Source organism: Penicillium taxi, assembly GCF_028828555.1.
Source record: "Penicillium taxi strain IBT 34144 chromosome Unknown utg000001l_segment0_segment0, whole genome shotgun sequence".
Lineage (NCBI taxonomy): Eukaryota > Fungi > Ascomycota > Eurotiomycetes > Eurotiales > Aspergillaceae > Penicillium > Penicillium taxi.
The window spans coordinates 1,541,692-1,561,484 of record NW_026643203.1 but is presented as its reverse complement, the minus strand read 5'-3'; the positions used below and the strand labels follow the sequence as shown (position 1 = coordinate 1,561,484).

General features: G+C 45.3%; 5 protein-coding genes across 5 annotated transcripts; 3 read left to right on the top strand and 2 right to left on the bottom strand.

Annotated features, from left to right (window-relative positions):
- Positions 1-204: 204 nt before the first annotated feature.
- Positions 205-3,378, bottom strand: nut1 (putative RNA polymerase II mediator complex subunit Nut1; the record flags this gene model as incomplete). The annotated part of the gene is made up of 3 exons (XM_057203241.1): positions 205-1,313; positions 1,367-1,898; positions 1,957-3,378. 3 exons carry the CDS (start codon positions 3,376-3,378, stop codon positions 205-207), a joined length of 3,063 nt encoding a protein of 1,020 aa, XP_057067314.1.
- A 3,780-nt stretch (positions 3,379-7,158) lies between these two features.
- N7495_000570 (uncharacterized protein) lies at positions 7,159-8,996 on the top strand (the record flags this gene model as incomplete). The annotated part of the gene is made up of 4 exons (XM_057203240.1): positions 7,159-7,271; positions 7,326-7,481; positions 7,536-7,997; positions 8,057-8,996. 4 exons carry the CDS (start codon positions 7,159-7,161, stop codon positions 8,994-8,996), a joined length of 1,671 nt encoding a protein of 556 aa, XP_057067313.1.
- Positions 8,997-9,227: 231 nt separating this feature from the next.
- N7495_000569 (prolyl hydroxylase family protein) lies at positions 9,228-10,673 on the top strand (the record flags this gene model as incomplete). Its single annotated transcript, XM_057203239.1, has 1 exon — positions 9,228-10,673. The coding sequence occupies one exon, from the start codon at positions 9,228-9,230 to the stop codon at positions 10,671-10,673; it is 1,446 nt and encodes a 481-aa protein (XP_057067312.1).
- Positions 10,674-12,454: 1,781 nt separating this feature from the next.
- N7495_000568 (glutamate dehydrogenase) lies at positions 12,455-14,057 on the bottom strand (the record flags this gene model as incomplete). Its single annotated transcript, XM_057203238.1, has 3 exons — positions 12,455-13,663; positions 13,719-13,849; positions 13,997-14,057. 3 exons carry the CDS (start codon positions 14,055-14,057, stop codon positions 12,455-12,457), a joined length of 1,401 nt encoding a protein of 466 aa, XP_057067311.1.
- A 3,959-nt stretch (positions 14,058-18,016) lies between these two features.
- N7495_000567 (uncharacterized protein) lies at positions 18,017-18,655 on the top strand (the record flags this gene model as incomplete). Its single annotated transcript, XM_057203237.1, has 1 exon — positions 18,017-18,655. One exon carries the CDS (start codon positions 18,017-18,019, stop codon positions 18,653-18,655), a length of 639 nt encoding a protein of 212 aa, XP_057067310.1.
- Positions 18,656-19,793: the final 1,138 nt, after the last annotated feature.

Here is a 19,793-nt window from a genome sequence, read left to right as displayed (position 1 = left end):
GTAGAGCATACGTAAAGCTACATGCATATGTATGTATTTACCCTACTTAGGTAGGTAACTGAACATACCTGGAAAGCTCAGTCACACTCAAATTGCCCCTTAGGTTCTCAAGGTTACCTCAGGTGCTACATAAGTAGATTTATAGATAAATCATTGAGCAACCCTTCCAAAAATTGATCCAATATATTGCAGTTGTTAAATACTCTAGAACATACCCTCCATGTCCAAATCTAGGAACTCCGGATTACCAACAGCCATTTCTGCCGCATTGAGAACGTCGTCAATAGCATCCATGCCCGCCGTACTAGTATCAAGACCCATATCCTGTCCCAAACCGGTATCCATTCCGGTAGCGGCAGCAGCAGCGGCAGCATTATCCAGCATTTGATTGATGTGGTCATCATCTTCGCCAACACCTGTACCACCAACATTGGCAGCATTAGGTTCAAGATCCATGCGATCCATATGATCTTGAGCCTCGACCCCGAGGTGCATGTTATGGATGATATTGCTAACGTCGATATTCGAGACTTGGGGTGGGGCTGTGAGCACCCCAACACGGCGCCAGAGACGAACAATGATCTGCGCACGTAAAGGATCCTTTTCAGAGGTCTTTAGAACGTTATCATGCTGGAGAGCAAGAGCATCCCTGAGTGTCAGAATTGAACAACGTGGAAGAGGATCCTTGGTGGTATCAACAGGGCGACAGATGTTTTGTTCTACAGCGAAAGACTCAGCCATTGGAGAACATAGCATTGTGATTGCTATATCGAGAGCGTAGTCACCGCTGCCTGCTTGGGCTTGTTGTTTCACTTCGTCTATGAGCGTACTCAGGACACGCGAGGAACCAAGAATGCGGATTCCAGCGAGGAGCTGGCGATGCGTGTAAGATTGAGGCGCCATAGATATTTCTGAGCTTGTGCTCCAGAGGACTAGTGACTGCAATGTACTGCGAATGCTTCCTAGAAGACCACCCGCTGTCTGGGCAGCCCAGCTTTCAATCTCTGAACGATGGCAACTGCCAACTCGTCGGAAAGAGAGATATGGTTCAAGCGCATCGAGGATTGGTTTGATGTCTGATCGAGTTTGATTTCTGGTCCGGACATCTTTTAGTTGCTCTTCCAATGGACGGCCAGTAATGTGAAGGACGGTCTGGTGTATGGCTTGCGCCTCACCAGAGATAGAGTTGGGTTTCACAAGGGAGTAAAGAGTTCTCAATGGGATCGTGGGTTCCATTTCGGATTCCCAGATATGGTTACCGAGCCATGTTAGTGCAACTACCAGAGATGGTAGTAAAAACGGCTCAAGTAGATCTAGGCAGAAGTTAAAAACGATTCATGCGTTTATTGGGCTTTTCGTGTCTCACATTCAAATCCGCCCTTAAGTGTCTCAAAATCCAACTTCCCCGACTCACATGCACCAAGACTTTGATCAAAGAGTGTCGCAACAAGCATGTAAAATTCTTGAGGACTGCATGCTGACATGGTCTCCTCGTTGATTCCTTCAGCCACAAACAATGCCACGATCCATCCACCAAGATCTTTGTTCTGTTTCTCGCTTAACTCGCTGAACTTCTGACCGCAAGATCCTTTATCAAGAAGTTTGAGCAGGAACGAATCCTTGCTAGATATTCCCAAATCAGCGGAATTGAGATCATAACGATATTTGAAAGCAAGTACGAGCAGCAGAATGCTACCGAACTCTTCATAAACCGGCTGATTCTCGCCCTGGTCTTCGTCCCATCGCCAGGAATCTAGTAGTGAACAAAGAGGCTGTAAGATTTGTGTCGTGGTCCGGAAAAGTAAAACAACATCCATGGCTTGTGGGCGCCGTGAAAGTGAATTACATATGTTCTTCAGCGTCATCGTTTCTTTTTGATTGCAAAGATTGAACATGACCTGTTATAAGTTAGTTGCTAGATCAATAAGCATGAGGGTTAGATATATAGTTGCGCACCTCAGTTATCGCACCCACTATAGCACCTGCATTGCCTTCCATCGACTCGATTTCCCCTATCAATTGATCTGCTCGCTCAGGATTGGTGTTGATTTGAGAAACAAGGTCGTCCTTTTGATACGGGCCTCCCACAGGCAAGGTCTGCATAGGGTTCTCTCCCAGAAGTCGCTCTATGCTGGACTCTGCGATGAGTCTCTGTGATGCACATGCAAACAGGAACTCTTGACGAGCGTCCGAGAGAATGCTACTTCCCTGTGTAGAGAACATTTGAGAAAAAGAGGGAAATGCGTTGGGGTCGAGTCGGCTGAGGGCCTGGGTGACACATAGCTCCACATTGATAGGGACTATAGACGCTGCTATCATTGCTGCAAAGAAGGAAGGAAGCTTGTTCACAAGAAAGGTCCGAAACAGAAACATTGTTCGACTCGATTCGTTGCGGTATACGCCATTGGCTAGAACGTCGAAGGCGGCCGTGATTATCTCCTCAATCAAAATTTCTTGATGGCCTTCATAGCGATTGGTAAGATAATTAATCAATATCGAGTCATCAACCAACGGACGTCCCACAAGCATGGAGTTCAGATACACGTAGAGTCCAGCTCTACTGTTGATGACTGGACCGTCCATTACTGAAGCCTCGAACTGAAGAGTGTTGACATTCATGCCTTCCATAGCAGGGTGGTCTAGTGGTTTCGAGGTTTGTTCACTATAAAGATTGAAATCTTTTTGAATAGCATCTAACCGATGGCGCAGAGATATATCCATGCACAAGGGCAGATAATCTGAAAGAGCTTGGCCCAGCTTGGTTTTTAACCCTTTGAAAACTCCATTTTTATAGTCACTGGAAAGCGTTTCTAGTCCCTTGGCAGTAACAGATAACGCAGCAAGAAGGACACCAAGAGATTCAAACAAAGTAACAGCATCGGGGGAGCCCATCAAGCCGCCTGTATGATGTGATACATCGATGCTGGTGTTATGCCATGCAACCAAAGCCCCAATCCACTCAGCAGTGGCAGAATAGAGTTCTGCACCCTCGGTGACAGATATGGGAATGGATCCATTAGAAATAGAGAGCATGACATCTTGGATAACCTTAATATCTGTCATGAGAGTGGAGACTTTCTTTTTGGTCTCGTCCTTTTCATGAAGGGAAGAGTGCTTGAGAAGGCTCGACAGTGCCGTAGCTGGCCTGATTTGGTCTGCTTTGCAAAGCCCGTCGATGTAAACAGGCAGCAAAGGATCCCAGCTGATAGCAGATGCGGCGTGGGAATCCACAAGGAGATCAAGTAGCTCCTCTTCATTAATTGGATAGCGTTTGAGCATAAGCTTGGACAAGCTCTTGAATTCATCAACATCTACACGATGCGCTAAACATCGCTTGAGGAAAGTCCTCCACTTTGCGGGTGATGCCATGCCAGGCATTCTTATAAGACTTTCAGGCACATAACAGCTGGGAGATAGACATATAAAGAGTATTAGATTATAGGATGGGTGTCAGCATCTTAGTACCTGGAAGTGGATGAGATCAAAGCGATTCATGCCCCGATTGGGTGAAGGGATGGCGTTTCGACGGGTCACATGATATTAATAGTCACGTGGTGTCACGAAAATAGACTAACGTGATTCCCGGATAGTCCACCACCCCACTTGATGAATATATCTCCGTAGCAACCCTTTATTTTGCAACACACACCATGCCTCCAATCTCTGCCTTGAAAAAAAGCAGAAATTGGTAGAGCAGGAGGGAAGGATCTTATTAGCTATTAAAGCTATAAAATATGGTAAATCATCTTCTGTTTTAGTTGTATAGAAGTCTTCTGATGTGTTAAGATCAACTTTATGTGACCGAATGAAGGGGAAACTAAATCTAGTCAATATGCGCTCAAATCGTCTTAAATTTACTGAAATTGGAGAGAATTTAATGAAGAAATGGCTACTCGCTATGGATTCTAGGGGAGCTGTCCTTACTTATGCTATATGTCGAAACATGGCTAATCTTTTGCTCCGCTTGTCGCTCGCTTAGCGAGCGTAGCTAGCTAGTCGCTCGTTACTGAGAACAGTGAGCTCCAACGAACCGCTACTCAACACCGTAGACAATCCACCGGTCTGGTAGTGGATTCCTACTAGTTGAATATTGCAGTTGTTGTGAAGTCTGCTTTTTCATTGATGAAAGAGCTAGCTACTTATAGTATATGGGTGCCCCTCTGCCCTGGACGAATGTCATCATTCGTCCGAGACAGAAGAGACGGTGAAGACGGGACATTACTGTCGCGAATGCGCATCGCTCAAGGGTGTCGTTTGCGATGAATGCGTATCGTTCAAGGATGCCGTGATATACTAATCTAGTTCCAGAGTCACTGTCTTGGCAGAAGCTTTTTCGGCCGAAATACTTTCCGTCTGTTGATGGCCTTGTTTCTCGGCTGTCGCAACAATCTTACCTGATTTAAAGGAGATATGTCAATGGAGCGATGGCTTACTAAAAAGGAGCTCAATTAGAGCTTAAATCAGAGCTTAGATATAAGCTCTAATACGTAGATGGGTGAAAAAACAAGGCATAACTATACTAGATGCTCTGGTCGTGCTATTCAGTATGTTTTATCATGTTTTTGTATCTAAATATGGAATTGAAATTGATGCGTTTTCTGAAATTCTTGGGAATCACGTTAGTAAGCGAGTATTCACTTGCCTGACAATTGGAAAACCAACAAGTAATAGTTTTTTACCTGCTGCCCCGGAGTGAATGGGGTCTTTTGATTCTTGGACAGCTTTCATTATATCAGGGACAGGCCATATCAAAAATAAGTTGTATCGAATATCCAGTGCGCTACTGTATTTCGCGAATTCCGGATGTAATCTCACTGAAAGTAGTCTTTTGGGTCAGTTGGGACTTCGGGAGCATATATAACCTGGAGGGTGGTTAGGTACACATTGATTTCACTTACATAAATGTTGATTGCTCGTCTAATGAATGGCTGGGTCAAATCATATTGTCTCGTAAGACTTCATTCGGCATGACTTTTTCTGAAGTCGGAGTCGTGACATTTCTATTACAGACTTGTCACTTTAGAGTCAACGATCAGCAAGCCATGAGTCATGACATCGATGCCCTTGACCAAGAACGCTGAGCTGATTCCTTCCATGAACATTCCTTTTCTGTTCTTCCGGCACTATCCACCACACTGAAGAGTGTTTCTAGTAGCTGCTGTCTCAGATGGAAACCTGTGAACCAGTAAGATGCTCAGGTGTGGAGTTCGTATGCCTGTTCATACCTAGTAATAACCTCAGATAACATTGAAACATCCTCAATTGGGCTCATATGATACATGGCCAATATTCTTGGAAAGGATAGAGAAGTCTAAGGTTATTGCAGATATAACGCCATTAAAAAAAGTGCGACGCCTGAGCAGACCTTCGTTTGTGAGTGGTTTCATAAATACTCCATCTATTTGTGGATATTTGGTTATACTAGTTGCAGTCTTATTTCAACCAACTAACTATGTGCCCACTCCATATGGATAAAATCAGTAGACAGGCCCCTAATGAGGAATAAACAAGGATTATCATCAAATATGATTATCCGACGCATGGAAAATCTCATGAAGAAGCGATCCAACATTCCGAACCGCATTGTAGTATCTCGGACCCGGAGTATGAGCAAGGAGACGGAAATAATGACTGGTTTGTTTTCAGTTTGGAAGATCTCGATTAGTGAATAAAGGGGAGGCGCATATTATTACGTATATAAAAAAAAGTTCTTAGGTCCTAGCTATAATAAAATACTAAAATTTGGTATCAAGAAATTTCAAATACATTGCAGTTTGTTGATTTTTAAGGTAGTTTAATTACCATCCCACATCCCCAGTTATCCCCAGCTATTTAATTCTCCGGGTACTGGGGAGAGGAGAAACCCCGGCAAAAATAAAATCAGGAAGAAATATGGGAACTCGCGGACTTAAATGGAGAAAATCAATCAAGTTTGTTGTAATACAGTCACACTCATAAGTTTTTGATACTTGACCCACTTAGGTACTGCCGTACAGAAACCAAGGAAAGGCTATGATTTGCTATTAAATTTATTATTATTGACATTGGAGTGCCGGTGTATGATTATAGTAGGCGGTATAGGCTACTGTCAGATTAACTGAAATAACCCTGGTTTAAAAACTTACAGATCAGCGCCACTTAATCTTTTAAATGCCGCATTATCTACCGCTCTACCTCGAGGATACCTAAGGAGTAGCGGATTTTCATGCAAATTTGACGGATTCACTGAGTACAACAATATGGAGTACTCCATAGTACCCCTGAAAATACATGATCTGTTCTCACTGAACGGCAACTGTACCAAGTAGTCAGTGAGAGTACCGCGGGGCAGAAGTGCTAGAAAGTGGTAGACCTCACGAGATGGGGAATCTCCAGATGTCTAGATCCTTGTCCAGGCCCCAGGCTTTCCAAGGTTTCAACTTTATCGTCAAGCCAAGCTCTACCTATGTAAACTATATAATATTGGTTATATCAGATACAGTTATGACTTCAATTCACCGAAAGACGGACCGATCCCGTTAGTGTCAACCTTGGAAGATACTAGGAGTAACTCAACCTTTCATTCCTCACAGAGAACCTTGGAAGTGCCGCATTGTTTCGGATGTTGACCGACCTCGGGATAATCCGTCCTTCAGTAAACGGAATCACTCGGATATATAGGCAGCGGCCTTGGCAATGTTCTAGGTTTATTCTGTGGTACAAGTGGTATTAAATTCAAAATTGGGCGACAAGATCGAGTTTTTTTGGGTAGTGTCTCCACCTGAAAGCCTTTTTATTTGAATGCGTGAAATGACGTATGGAAACACAGATCCAAAAATGATCTCACTGACTTTAACTGTTCAAATAAGCTCCACAAATTGATCAATCCAAGTGGGGGCGAAAGGGTCTGGTGGGTTTAATTGGTGCAGAAGTACTATGCTCTATCGGCTTGCCGAAGCCGAAAGATCCGACTTGGAATTGTTCTCGGGTTATACCTATGGATTGAATTTATCTCAATTTTATTTTATTTTATGTAGGATCCACCTTATAAGCACCAATGACGACGTTTTCAGTGCATACCATTAATATATATATATATGCACCGAACTCCCCAGCGAAAGCGGTCGTCTGGACACCATCTTCTAAGTTTCAGTCGCATTCTAACGTCGATTGAAAGTCATGGCAAATGGAGACGAGATCAGAGGGGACTCGGTTTATGAAAAACCGGTCCCTGCTCCTGAACAATCGACTTATCTTATGAAGCCTAAAACCAAGCAGACAATTATGGAAAAGTCAGTGCTTCCTTCGTTTTCTCTCAATTGGACATTCAACTGACTTTCATTTAGAATAAATGACATGATATTTGGCGGAGATGGTGGCATGGAGATGCCCCCACTGGATCAGATCGAAATTCACACCTGGAATGGCCCCGATGACCCCGACAACCCATTCAACTGGGGCTTCAAATACAAGTGGATCATGACACTCACCATCTGTTTTGTGTAAGCACAATCAAGTAGCTGTTAACTGGAGACTATACTAATATTAGTTTATAGCTCTATTTTGACCGGACTTCCTGCAGGAACATATGGATCAGGAAACGACTGGATGGCAGAGCGGTTCAACGTTCAGAACTCTCCTTTCCCTAACCTGTACTGGGCTACCTGTTCCTGGAACATGGGTGCTGCCGCCTTTCCCCTGGTATTTGTGCCTCTCACAGAGTCTGCTGGTCGAATGCCCGGATATTTCGTGGGTTATATCATTCTGGTCATGACCCTCTTCGGTTCGGCATTCGCACAAAACTTTGCAACCTTGGTTGTCACCCGTTTCTTTGGTGGCGGTGCCTCATCTGTGTCGATTAACATCGTCGGAGGAAGTATTAGTGATATCTGGCCCGGTGATTTGGCTCGCAGTCTGCCAATGTCCATCTTCGGATTCACCAGTGTTGCGGGTATTGCCCTTGGACCATTTATTGGATCATGCATTGTGCAGATCAACAGACATGATCCCTGGCGCTGGTAAGTCTTTTTTCCCCCTCATTTCCTACAGAGCTACAATCCTGACTGAAGTTTCGTAGGATCTTCTATATCCAGATTATCTACAATTCCGCCCTGATCCCAGTCTTCTACCTCATCCTCAAAGAAAGTCGTCCCGATGTCATCCTCAAAAAGCGGGCTCAGAAGATCCGTCGGGAAACAGGCCGCCCCATTTATGCCAAGTGCGAAATAAACGCACCTACCAAAATTGAACTCTTGAAAACCTCTTTCCAACGCCCGACTCGCATGCTTACCACTGAACCCGTGGTTATCTTCTTCACTCTGTGGGTCAGCTTCGCATGGGGTATCCTCTACCTCTTCTTCTCCAGTGTTGTGCAAACCTTTAGCACCAACTATGGCTGGGATCTCCTCGCTACTGGATTGGTCCAACTCGCCATCACCGTGGGTGCTATCATTGGTACGGCCATCAACCCTTTCTCAGATTACCTTTATTTGAAGTCTGCAGAGAGGAACACTGAAAAGCCTGGTAAAGCAATTCCCGAAGCAAGGTTGTACACTGCCATTCCCGGTAGTATCCTCTTCGCAGCAAGTCTGTTCTGGTATGGTTGGTCTAGTCAGCCCCAAGTGCACTGGATCGTCCCAACCATTAGTATCACCGTCGCCGGTCTCGGTGTCTACTCCATCTACATGGCGGTCGTTAACTACCTAACTGATGCCTATGAGCGTTACGCTGCATCTGCTTTGTCGGCTGCATCGCTTGGCCGAAATGTGTTCGGGGCATTCTTGCCGCTGGCTGCGCCTCAGTTGTTTACCAACCTCGGCTTTGGATGGGCCGGTAGTCTTGTTGGATTCATTGCATCTGCTTTGTCCGTTGTTCCTATCGTACTTGTGCTTAAGGGCCGACAGATTCGTGCACGTAGTACCTTCATGTCTCAGGCTATGTGGGAGCCCGAGGAAGATATCGAGATTGATGATTCCCACAAGAGGGAAATGGGTCCTACTGCTGAAAATATCGCGTGATAATCGAGATCTCAAGATAATCTTCTTTGCGGTGAGAGTACTTTTGTGTAAAGAAACTATGCATTATTTAGCGGATCTTTTTTGTTTAATTTGCATGTGCGGGGGCGAATAAATAATTTTCCGGCGACGGAGTAATAGAAGTTATTCATAAATTCCTTCCTTCCACATCATAAGTTTTTAGGCTCATTTTTTTTTTTTTTTTTAATATTTTCCTCGGAATAAGCTGCAAGCATGGTCAAGTCCAAGGCTGCTAAGCGTAAGCGCAATGCGCAAACTGACCTTCCTCAGAAAGTCGCAAAGGCAACCCTAACGCCACCTCCCGATGGCACGAATATCGATCCCAAGAACCTTCAGACGGTCGTTTCGGACGAAGAGCTTGATATCACAATTGAGACGCTTGCTACCCTTGCGCAATTTCCCAATTTGACAAAGTCGAAAGCATGCAAAGATCTCCGAGTAGCAGTTTATAACTTCCGCCAGGCCTGCACCACCGGCGTCAATACCGCCGAGGGCGCAAACTTGACAGCACGAATTACCGCTGCTCTAGTCGACGAGAAATACACCGATGCCAGAGTCCTACTCGCTGAGATGAGGATCAGAGGCGAACAGCCCAAGATCGGAGCATTGTGTCGCTGGGTGCGAGATCTTGACGTCGTCAGCGGTCTCTCGACCCATCCCGAGGCACTTGACCGCGTCCCTCTCAAGCGCAGCGCCAAAGAGCTAGAACTACTAGCTCTTCTCGACGCTGTCCTTCGTGTCAGCACTCCCATCGACACTAACCCGAACGCCGTCGATTCAGTCTCTCCAATCGCCTTCCAATCTATCTGGGACCTCCGCCCCTCAACAGCGCCGCTCCCAATCTACGAGTCGGTCCTAAACAAATCAATATTGGCCGAAGCACCCAAGTCCCCCTCTGCCCTCCGAATAATTGAAACAACCCCCGGTCCCCTTCGCAAACCCCCGAACCACCACCCCGCCATCCTCTACACCACCGCCCCGAACGCCGTTCCTCTCGCCACCGTCGGCCCAACAATAACATACCACCCCCACCCAGCCGTCCCAGCCCTCGGACTCGCAATGAACGTCCTCTCCCCATCAGAGTGCAAGGCGATTATAGCAGCAGGTGAATCTATAAATTTCATCCCGGACGCACCCCTCCGCGAAGACGGAGACATGAGCATCCTCGCCCACAACTTCTACTGGATCGTCGACACCACGTTCCACGATATGCTCTGGTCGCGAGTTTCCGCCTATGTCCCACCCTCCATCAACGGCCGCCTGGCACGAGGTATCAACCGCCGATTCCGCGTGTATAGATACGTGCCCGGTGCCGAATACCGGTGCCACATAGACGGAGCATGGCCGCCATCGGGTATTCTCCCCGATGACACATACGTCTACGACTCTTCACCTGAAGGGAAAAAGCAGAGCTCCATGTATACATTCTTGTTATATCTCAATGATGAGTTTGAGGGTGGAGAGACTACTTTCTTCATGCCTGCTGCGCGCGAGGGAACCCTCAATGCGTACCCGGTGCGGCCTGTCATGGGAAGTGTTGCGATATTCCCCCATGGCGAGTCTAATGGCGCATTGTTGCATGAAGGGACGGGAGTGAGAAAGGGCGCTAAATATATTATAAGGACTGATGTGGAGTATGATGTTCAAGTCGAAGAGTGATGAAGATATGAATTATATAAAAGTTATTTAGTTCCAACGTTGGAACCCATTCAAGTCAGTTGCCGTGCTTCATTAATAAGTTGTATCTGCAATTTCGAGTTCTCAATGTGAAGGGCGTCTCGCAAAGAACATGCTTCCAATATGCGTCTCTATGAAAAAAAAAAAATGAACAAATTCTTCCGATTTTGAGATGATTTCAGTTTTCTTGATACATGATTTGATGACGCCTTGAAAGTCTTGAATTTGGATTCAGGCTGTGATCATCGAAGCGTGAAGTAGATGGGGTAATTCTAACTTGAAAGATTACGTGATCAGATGGATGAAATACAAGGAAAGGAAAGTAGGTTATATACTAAAGGCTAATGGTAGTAAAAGATTATAGATAAATTAGGTAGATGTACCCATTTGCATATTCCACCTGCCATCTCATGAAGTAGTCGTAACATCAAATGATAGGCAGCTGCTTAGAAATATAGTCAAGGTCTCGGATGCCGGATTGGAGGGACTAAGAGGGCGTTGAAATAGAGGGGGGTGTTAGCTCAAAGTAAGGTATGCTTGATGAAGAATGAAAGAAAAAAGAGAGTCTCGAAGAATATTGGGTATACTCTGTAGTTGGGACAACACACTAGTCCGTAATAGGCGAATGGTTCATGTTATGTGATATTAATCAGATTGAGGCTCTGATCTACGCCCCACTTATTTACTTATTTACTGAATAACTTGACAAGCATTGGATAAGACGCAAGCCTTGGAAAAACTGACACAATGATGTCCAAAATATATCTAATAAGCTCCAAGATCATTTAAGAAAGATGGGGAAAGAATGGGATGCTATTATATTCCAAAGACCATACGGTAGTTGATAACAGTGAGTAGCGGGGCACCATAGGCTGGAGGTTCGAGTCGTGCTTCCTCCGTAAACCCCCCAAAAACTGTCATACGAGTTTTAGTGATAACTACCAGGGACGCCTGGTAGTTGTGAGTTTTTGCCAAATCCCCATCATACTCCTCATAATTCTGAACCACCCACTTATCCATATAATCGCCACTCATTTACTAGAAATTGGGAATCGCAGGATACAAAAAAAACCGACAGAATGATTTGTTCTTCAAAAGTAATCTAATGAACCTCAAGGTGATTGGAGAATGAGGGAGGAAAGATATCTGGACTTCCAAAGTCATTCTGTGTCTCAATTACATAATGAGCTAAATTTATGTCCTGCGATACAACCTTAGAAATAACCATGACCACTTCAATCATTTACCGTTTGCATCCTCTCAATTGCCTATGTATTGTCTTACTAGCCATACCTATCCACCTAGGCTCTCCGGTTACAACTATTCATGAGATGGAGTTTACTTCTCCAACAACCAGGGGGTCGCCAGTGGTTAAAAGACGCCATTGTAAAGTATCTGGCCAAACATCAGAAATGATCTGAGTAGAAAGAAATCGGAAAGTTGTGTCTGAATTTGAGCATAAGTATATACTTCTATAAGTCCGAGGGGTCTGCCAATATGTTTCATGATTTTGCCGGTTCTACTGGGACGCTAATACAATTACTGGGACATGATGTTGAGAATATCCATTGAATTTCATTATCGTGACCATTCCACCAGCAGACTAGAAAAAGTTAAGCCAGCGATGTTCAGGGAATCATCAAATGCAGAGAAACCAGCGCCTCTATCCATAACCCGCTCCTTCAAAAATCAAACATCATTTTTTTTTCAACCACCACGCTTTTTAACCAGTGATGGAGAACTGATTTTAAGGCATTAATACCCTAAGCCCACCAATCTCCTTGGTCGTGCATGGCCTGAGCGACCTTGCTGAATCCTGCAATGTTGCTACCGGCGACCAGGGAAGGAAGGATACCCTCAGTGGGGGTAACGTACTTCTGAGCGGTGCTGAGACCGTTCTGGAAGCAGTCCTCCATGATGTTCTTGAGACGGTTGTCAACCTCCTCAGTGGTCCAGTTGACACGGGCAGAGTTCTGGGCCATCTCGAGACCGGAGACGGCGACACCACCGGCGTTGGCGGCCTTACCGGGGGCGTACCAGATGGCAGCAGCACCGGGGTTGGCGTTACGGTGGGCCTCGAAGACATCGATAGCCTCCTGGGTGGAACCCATGTTGGAGCCCTCGGCGATGAACTTAACACCAGCGGCGATCAGGGCCGAGGCCTCCTCGCCGGAAACCTCGTTCTGGGTGGCGGAGGGCAGGGCGACGTCGATGCGACCGACGATGTTGGTCCAGGGGCGGGCACCGGCGATGTACTTGAACTTGGAGCTGAAGGCGGAGGTAGTGGCGAGCTCAGCGATCTGCTTGCGCTCAACCTTGATAGCGGCGATCTGGTTGATCTCCTCGGCGGTGAAGCTGCCCTCCTCGCCCTTGAGAACGAGAGCACCCTGGCTGTCGGAGAGGGAGACGACGGAACCGCCGAGCTCAATGACCTTCAGAGCGGCGTACTGGGCGACGTTGCCAGATCCGGAGATGGCAACGCGCTTACCGGCGAAGGACTCCTTGCCGCCGGAAACGTACTTGATCATGTGCTCGGTGTAGTAGACAACACCGTAGCCGGTGGCCTCGGGGCGGATCAAACTACCACCCCAGCTGCCACCCTTACCAGTGAGAACACCCTCCCATTGGTTGCGGATCTTCTTGTACTGGCCGAACATGAAACCGATCTCACGACCGGTAACACCGATATCACCGGCGGGAACGTCAGTGTCGGCACCGATATGCTTGGACAGCTCCGTCATGAAGGAGACACAGAAGCGACGGATCTCGTTGTCGGACTTGCCCTTGGGGTCGAAGTCGGAACCACCCTTACCACCACCCATGTTCAGGCCGGTCAAGGCATTCTTGAAGATCTGCTCGAAACCGAGGAACTTGAGGATAGACAGGTTCACAGATGGGTGGAAACGGAGACCACCCTTGTAGGGACCGAGAGCAGAGTTGAACTGGACACGGAAACCACGGTTGACTTGGACCTGAGATCTCAGTTAGCAAAAGATAAAGGGTGGTTTAGTCGGATAATATTCATACCTCGCCCTTGTCATCTTCCCAGACAACACGGAACTGGAGAACACGCTCGGGGATAGAGACGACCTGGAGAGCCTTGCGGTACTCTGGGTGCTGCTGGAAGAGAGTGGAGTTCTCAAGGGTTGAGGCAAGCTCTATATGATTGGTTAGCCTAACATCCCGATCCCACTTGCCGAAGATACCGGATTAGGTAATTGTGGAGGGTCATCGATAAGAAGAAATTAAAGCAATTGAAGCAACAATAGATACATTGTATTGAATGTAGAATGAATTAAAAGAACTGAGGATTAACATACCATTGTAGGCCTGCTCGAACTCGGGCTCAGATGGAAGGTTCGACATTGTGAATTAGACTTATTTTTTTGGATATATGAAATAGAGTAGTAAAGAAGAAGAGAGAGAGAGAGGTAGAGGGGAGGAAACGGTGTTAAATAGACAATCGGGAGAGGAGCCGGAGTCGGACAGGGACAGTGAGGACGGGAGAAACAGGAGATTATGGAGTTATAGTAGTAACACAAGAGATCCAAGAGACCCGTGGGAGAGAATGTCCGAAGTTCGGGGGTCCACAAGTTCATGTTATCCTATACTTTAATGTCACAGATTCATCCTTATCTATGGTGGCGTCCAATTTCTAGCCATTCATAATCCCTTCTCCAGGTTTTTGTCGGGTCGATGCCCTCCGACATACTTTTTTATTTTATTTTATTTGGTACCTATTCAATCTATTATTTTAATAATATTCTAGGAGTTCGAATTGATACTCATAGCGTTACATGGCCATGTGCTGCAAACGGCGACTACACTCGGAGTGCAAGCACAACTCCGGACTCTTCACCTAAAAGCCGGGGCCCCACCTCCAGATCTTTTAGTACAAAGGATGTAATACGGCTCATAGGCTAGGATAAACACTCTCACCGGGTAAATGCCGACGATCGGGAGTTTTTATTGGCATCGCACGACGTGCCTTATGTATATCGAGATTGGCCTGCAGAGTATAAATAATGCTACAGAGTACAACATGCGGAGTTTTGCCCGTAATGTTATTATAGAAAGAACCCTACTTAACCCACAAAAGGCACTGCCGTACCCGACTTCAGCGGCAAAACTTAAAAAAAAAAAAACATATGATTCGTTTTTCCGGGCCCCTCACTAAGTTCCCGCATCTTGGACTTTTGAAATATAGGCCAATGGGAGACCTAGCAATTCCGAAGGATCATAAGGATCAGTTGAGCTCCAATGGATTTGTTCATCGATCTTAGTGCTACTAGTAATCCCGGGCCCTTGGAACCTTTGAGATTAGTACGTAGTCTGTGCATCATGTAGGTGCCGCTTAATCTTATCAATCTCCGAGTCAAATTTTATTCTACTTTCAACAAACACATCTATTTATTTTTCTACTCTTGCTACTGGTAGCAGGCTTTCTCTATCCCATTTGAATGAAAATTAATCGAAGATTTGTCACGTGAGATACACGATGGACCTGATATTCCTGTCCAAAAACTATGGTCGCACCCGGACGGTCACGGTCAAGCAGTCTCGCTCTCAGCAGAGGAAACAAAGGTCATGAATTATTACCTAGGTATTGAGATTCTTTACTCCAGAATCTAGGTACCTAGGTATAGAATGCCCAGGTGGAATACTGAATCATAAGCTACCTGCATCCATCCGTCCGTCCATACCTAGGTAGATTTCTTGTTCGATATTGACACCATGGGCTTGCATTGATCTTACAGAATGAGTCTCTTAGGATGAGCACGGTCAGACTCTGTTTGAGGACATGGTAACAGCGTTCATGAAGTCGTTTCATAAAGCAAATGGAATAAAATATCGAAGGAGCTTGTGACGTTACTTAGGTAAGTTTCTTGGTGGACACCACATCTACTCATGACTTCAGGACCTGGCCATTTAATGGTTCTCCAGGGCTGTTACTGTAAACAAAACCCACAACTCCCTTACCTAGGTAAGGATGGATACTTTCCATTCTAAAATGCCAAGGTTAGTTCTAGCTCTGTCCATTTCTCACCGACAATTGAAGTTATTTGACCTCGAGATCATATGCAGCACATCGCAGTAAACCTCTCAGCCACAAGTGGCTAGTGCATAAAATCAACTCTGCTACCGTCAGAGCATCTAAATCCAAATCCCACAAACGATAAACAGGACGATCATCCGACTAGTGTTCCCTCCCTTGGAATCCCTTGAGAGAACCCTGCTGCACCGCTTCCACCTCGGCCCAATACAACGCAGTATAATACAAATCACTTCCAAGGTTTAGAGATCTTCACGCCGCATGCCTGTTTCTCTACTACCGGCCGAAATATAAGATCGACACCGTACTTCAACCTTGAACATCACCACCCCACAGTGGCAACCCCATGGAAGCAAGTTGCAGTGATGTTAATCTGGAAGAACCTCAAATTTTGAAACCTCCCCGGATGTTCTATTATGTGGTTGGGCATAGAGGCCGTGCGGAGATCTGCAGATTGATAGGTCACATTTCCTTTTAAACGAATCTTGGTCAGAGCTTGGAGAACCTGGGATTATTGCTTACATAGCCCTGGGGCTCTGGGGGTCTGGGGGTCTGACCGTCCATCAATATTGAGGATTAACCTTGGACCTCATATTAACGCTCTCCTGCTCACCTCAATTTTTGGTGTACATCATGAAATTAAAGTATTGATTTAGTCCACGACCCCTTAACCTTCAGGTGGGGTAGTGGATTCGTAGAGCTATTACCAGCACGAGTTGTACTCCGTACACCCGTACTCGGTAATCCGTACAGATGAGCCTGCATACCCTAGAACATGGGTTGCCGCTGCAAGATCCCTGCAGAGCGTAGCGCTGGGACCTCAGACCTCAGACCTGTGGACGACATCTGATATCAGCGGGATGTACTACAAGTCAAGGTACCTAGGTAATGTGTGAGAACATGACGTTGAGTTGATAATTTAAACACCAGTGGCCGCATTAGGTCAAAAGAGACCGGGATCTATTACTATCTAAATAGTCCACATAATCGGATAAAGTCTTGAGCCGCCACTAGTATCCATACTGTTGGGAACCTTGGAACGTGTCGGATTGCGTGCAGCTTACGGACCCGCTCTTGAAAAGGGGAAAACCTCCCCTTTCTCCAATAAGAAGTTGAGATAGGCCTATATGGACAATAAGTGCTGTCGATAATTAGAGGTGCTACGATTGGGCCATTCAAATTGTTGACATTGGTCTTATGCAGCATGTTACTTCTTCTATTGACGCCATGATGTTAAATTTAGGAACAGATCGCGATTGTTTCTCCTTTGTCGCATGCTGAATGGTCAAAGATCTTGCTAAGGGATGAAAATGCGGCTGGGTATTGGGATAGGACCTTCCAAGGCTGGATAGAGCTCATTTGTACTCTATGATACTAGATCTAGTAGGAGCGCCACATACGATCACGCTATCTCGTTTTATTGTAGTGAATTTTCGATTTTTTTTTTTTTTTGAGTGTAGGACGGAATGGAAAGGAGAACCGATCGGACTAGATATGAAGTACATGAGGATGAATGGAATTGTCAGCATGATATTGATACTTATATGGAATTGCGTGGTCAAAGGTTCCAATCATGACTAGACACCTTGCAGAGAGAGAGAGAAAAAAAAAAAAAAAAAAAGGAGAGAACTTTGGAACCAAAATTTAATTAAATAATTTAATAGAGCTTAGAATTGATATTTATATTTTATATATGATAACTGAAATACCCTAATACACTAAGATCTCATTCCATAACTCGGATAGACCCGTTCTGATGGATCAATTCCGATTTTCTCTAGATTTTAGAACCAAAAATACATCAGAATCCACCAAAATCCACTTCTAAGAAACTCTTTAACAAGTTCGGCTTTTAACTTTCTTTACTCTATTTTCTATTATTTTCTTCCTTCTTTCTTCCTTCTTCCTTCTTCCTTCTTCCTCTTTCGTATATTCTTCTACCATTATCCCTGGTATCGAACTAGATGGCCCTCTGACAGATGTCCAACAAGTCTCAATCAAGAGGATCTGAATTCGGATTCAATATCCGAGATCTGTTCCGATCTCGATCTACTGGCTCTGCTTCACCTTCCGCTTCCCGGCGAGTCTCTCTTTTGGTCCGTCGAGGTAGGAATATCTTTTCTAAGTAATATCTCCTCCCCCTCCAAAACACAAGGCACATCCTATACTATTTGGAATAAAAGAATAAGAACATTTCGCTGAGACAATAAACGACAGCAGACAAGACAACGGCAAGCCAGTAGAAGTGACTGAACCGACCACACCTTCAGCCATGAATTCACAACCACTTTTTGATCCCGCCAACATGATCGGCCTAGGTGCCCCTCACGGAAGACCACAAGAAAATTTTGACATCTTCGAGTGGTATCCTCGTTATCAGAGCTGCCAAAAATACTTCCTGGATCATGCCCAACACAGCATCCCCGTACAAGCGCTTTCTTCATTCTTGAATATCCGACTCCCATTTCAGCGACAATCCCATCCAACCTCCAATTCAAATCCAGCGCCATTTGCAGAAGGCCAAGCACCCGGCCCACCCTCCGTCACATTAATTCCATACATTCGTCGCCTAGTCGCTACTGGAATGGATTTTCCGGGTGTTCTTCATGGCTTCTTCGGTGATGACTGGAGCTCTGGAATCGGTCCCATTCACGAGCAAGAAAGGCGCAACTATCTATTCGCCGCAAAGAGCGGCGGTTGGGCTTCTGTGAAGAAAGACTACGACATGTCACCATTGGAGACTATCCCATTTCTGCGCCCGCTACAAGGACCGTTGGATGCAGAGATCGAAGGTGCTGAGCGCAGTTGGAGCGAATGGCTTGCTATGGAAGATTGGATGGTTGGACCTCGCGCACCAGATATTCTACAGGACTCATCCTCACAAAACTCGCAACCTCGAAATGCCCTCTGAGAATTGTTCTTTTACTCCCCATTCTCGATTTTCTCTTCTGGCTTGTCTTCATATTACCCCCCTTTTTGTTTTTCTTGTCTTTCCGGGGCCATTATACGGGCCGGCGACATGGTGTTGAGCCCATTGACCTTGTCTAGCGATCATGTCTGCTTTCCGACTCTTTAGCGTTCATTCTTACTGCATCAACACGGACTATTCGCCCTTTACGTCCAACCCTTGGAACTAGACATTGATGAATATATACCTCACACATGTCTGCTACAACAATAGAAGAACCAAACTATCACCATTTTCAACGTCTGACGAAATCCGTCGGATCAAAGACATTAATTGGTAGGCTTCAACAGGACTAGAAATTTATCTTTCAATTGCAAAAAATCAACTCAGAAACAGCTAGTGATGACTAGTGATTGGTGTGTATTTTTTTTTTTTTTTATATAAATTTTCTTTTCCAACCCCCCACTGGTTTGTACATTCCACTGTGGAACCAGACAATCCAGATCTAATACTAGTGAACCTCGGTCTCGCTCTTAATCCCTGTTTGTTCTTTTTTCAATGGCTTATTTACCCATGGGTTGAGAATTGTGGTAGCTGAGATATAATGGAGATCAGTAAACGGTAAGCAACTATATCCGACGGAATGAAGAGCTAATATAAATTCTGTTTCGCTGGAAAAAAAAATATAGGAAAGATAAAATCTTTCCAAAACAAGTTTTGCTTTCTTTTCCCACCATTTCCTGAAGTAGTTCTTGTGGCGCAGCTGAAACGAATTATGCGGCTTTTAAAACCCCCGATGTCCGTTGCCCCCCTTTGCTTCTTTTCTACTACATGAGTATATTGACGTGCTCAGATCTTCTTATTTCGTTTCTGTTCTTCAATTGTTTCTTTTTTTTTTCTATTGTAGTTTGGACCTTGTGACCCCCTTTTCAAACAATTTATTTGGAATAATCTTCAGCTTCACTTCGTCATATATTCTACGATCTACCTAGGTATGCTTCGGAGCTGCTTGATATTTTTGGGAAATGAACCGAATGCTAAGCCCAGGCCTCCTGGCTTTACACAAAGTGGACTCGAAGCTAATATCAAAGTATTCTGTAATAATATTTCCTAGTTGAGTCTAGTCTAACTCAGTCCCGTC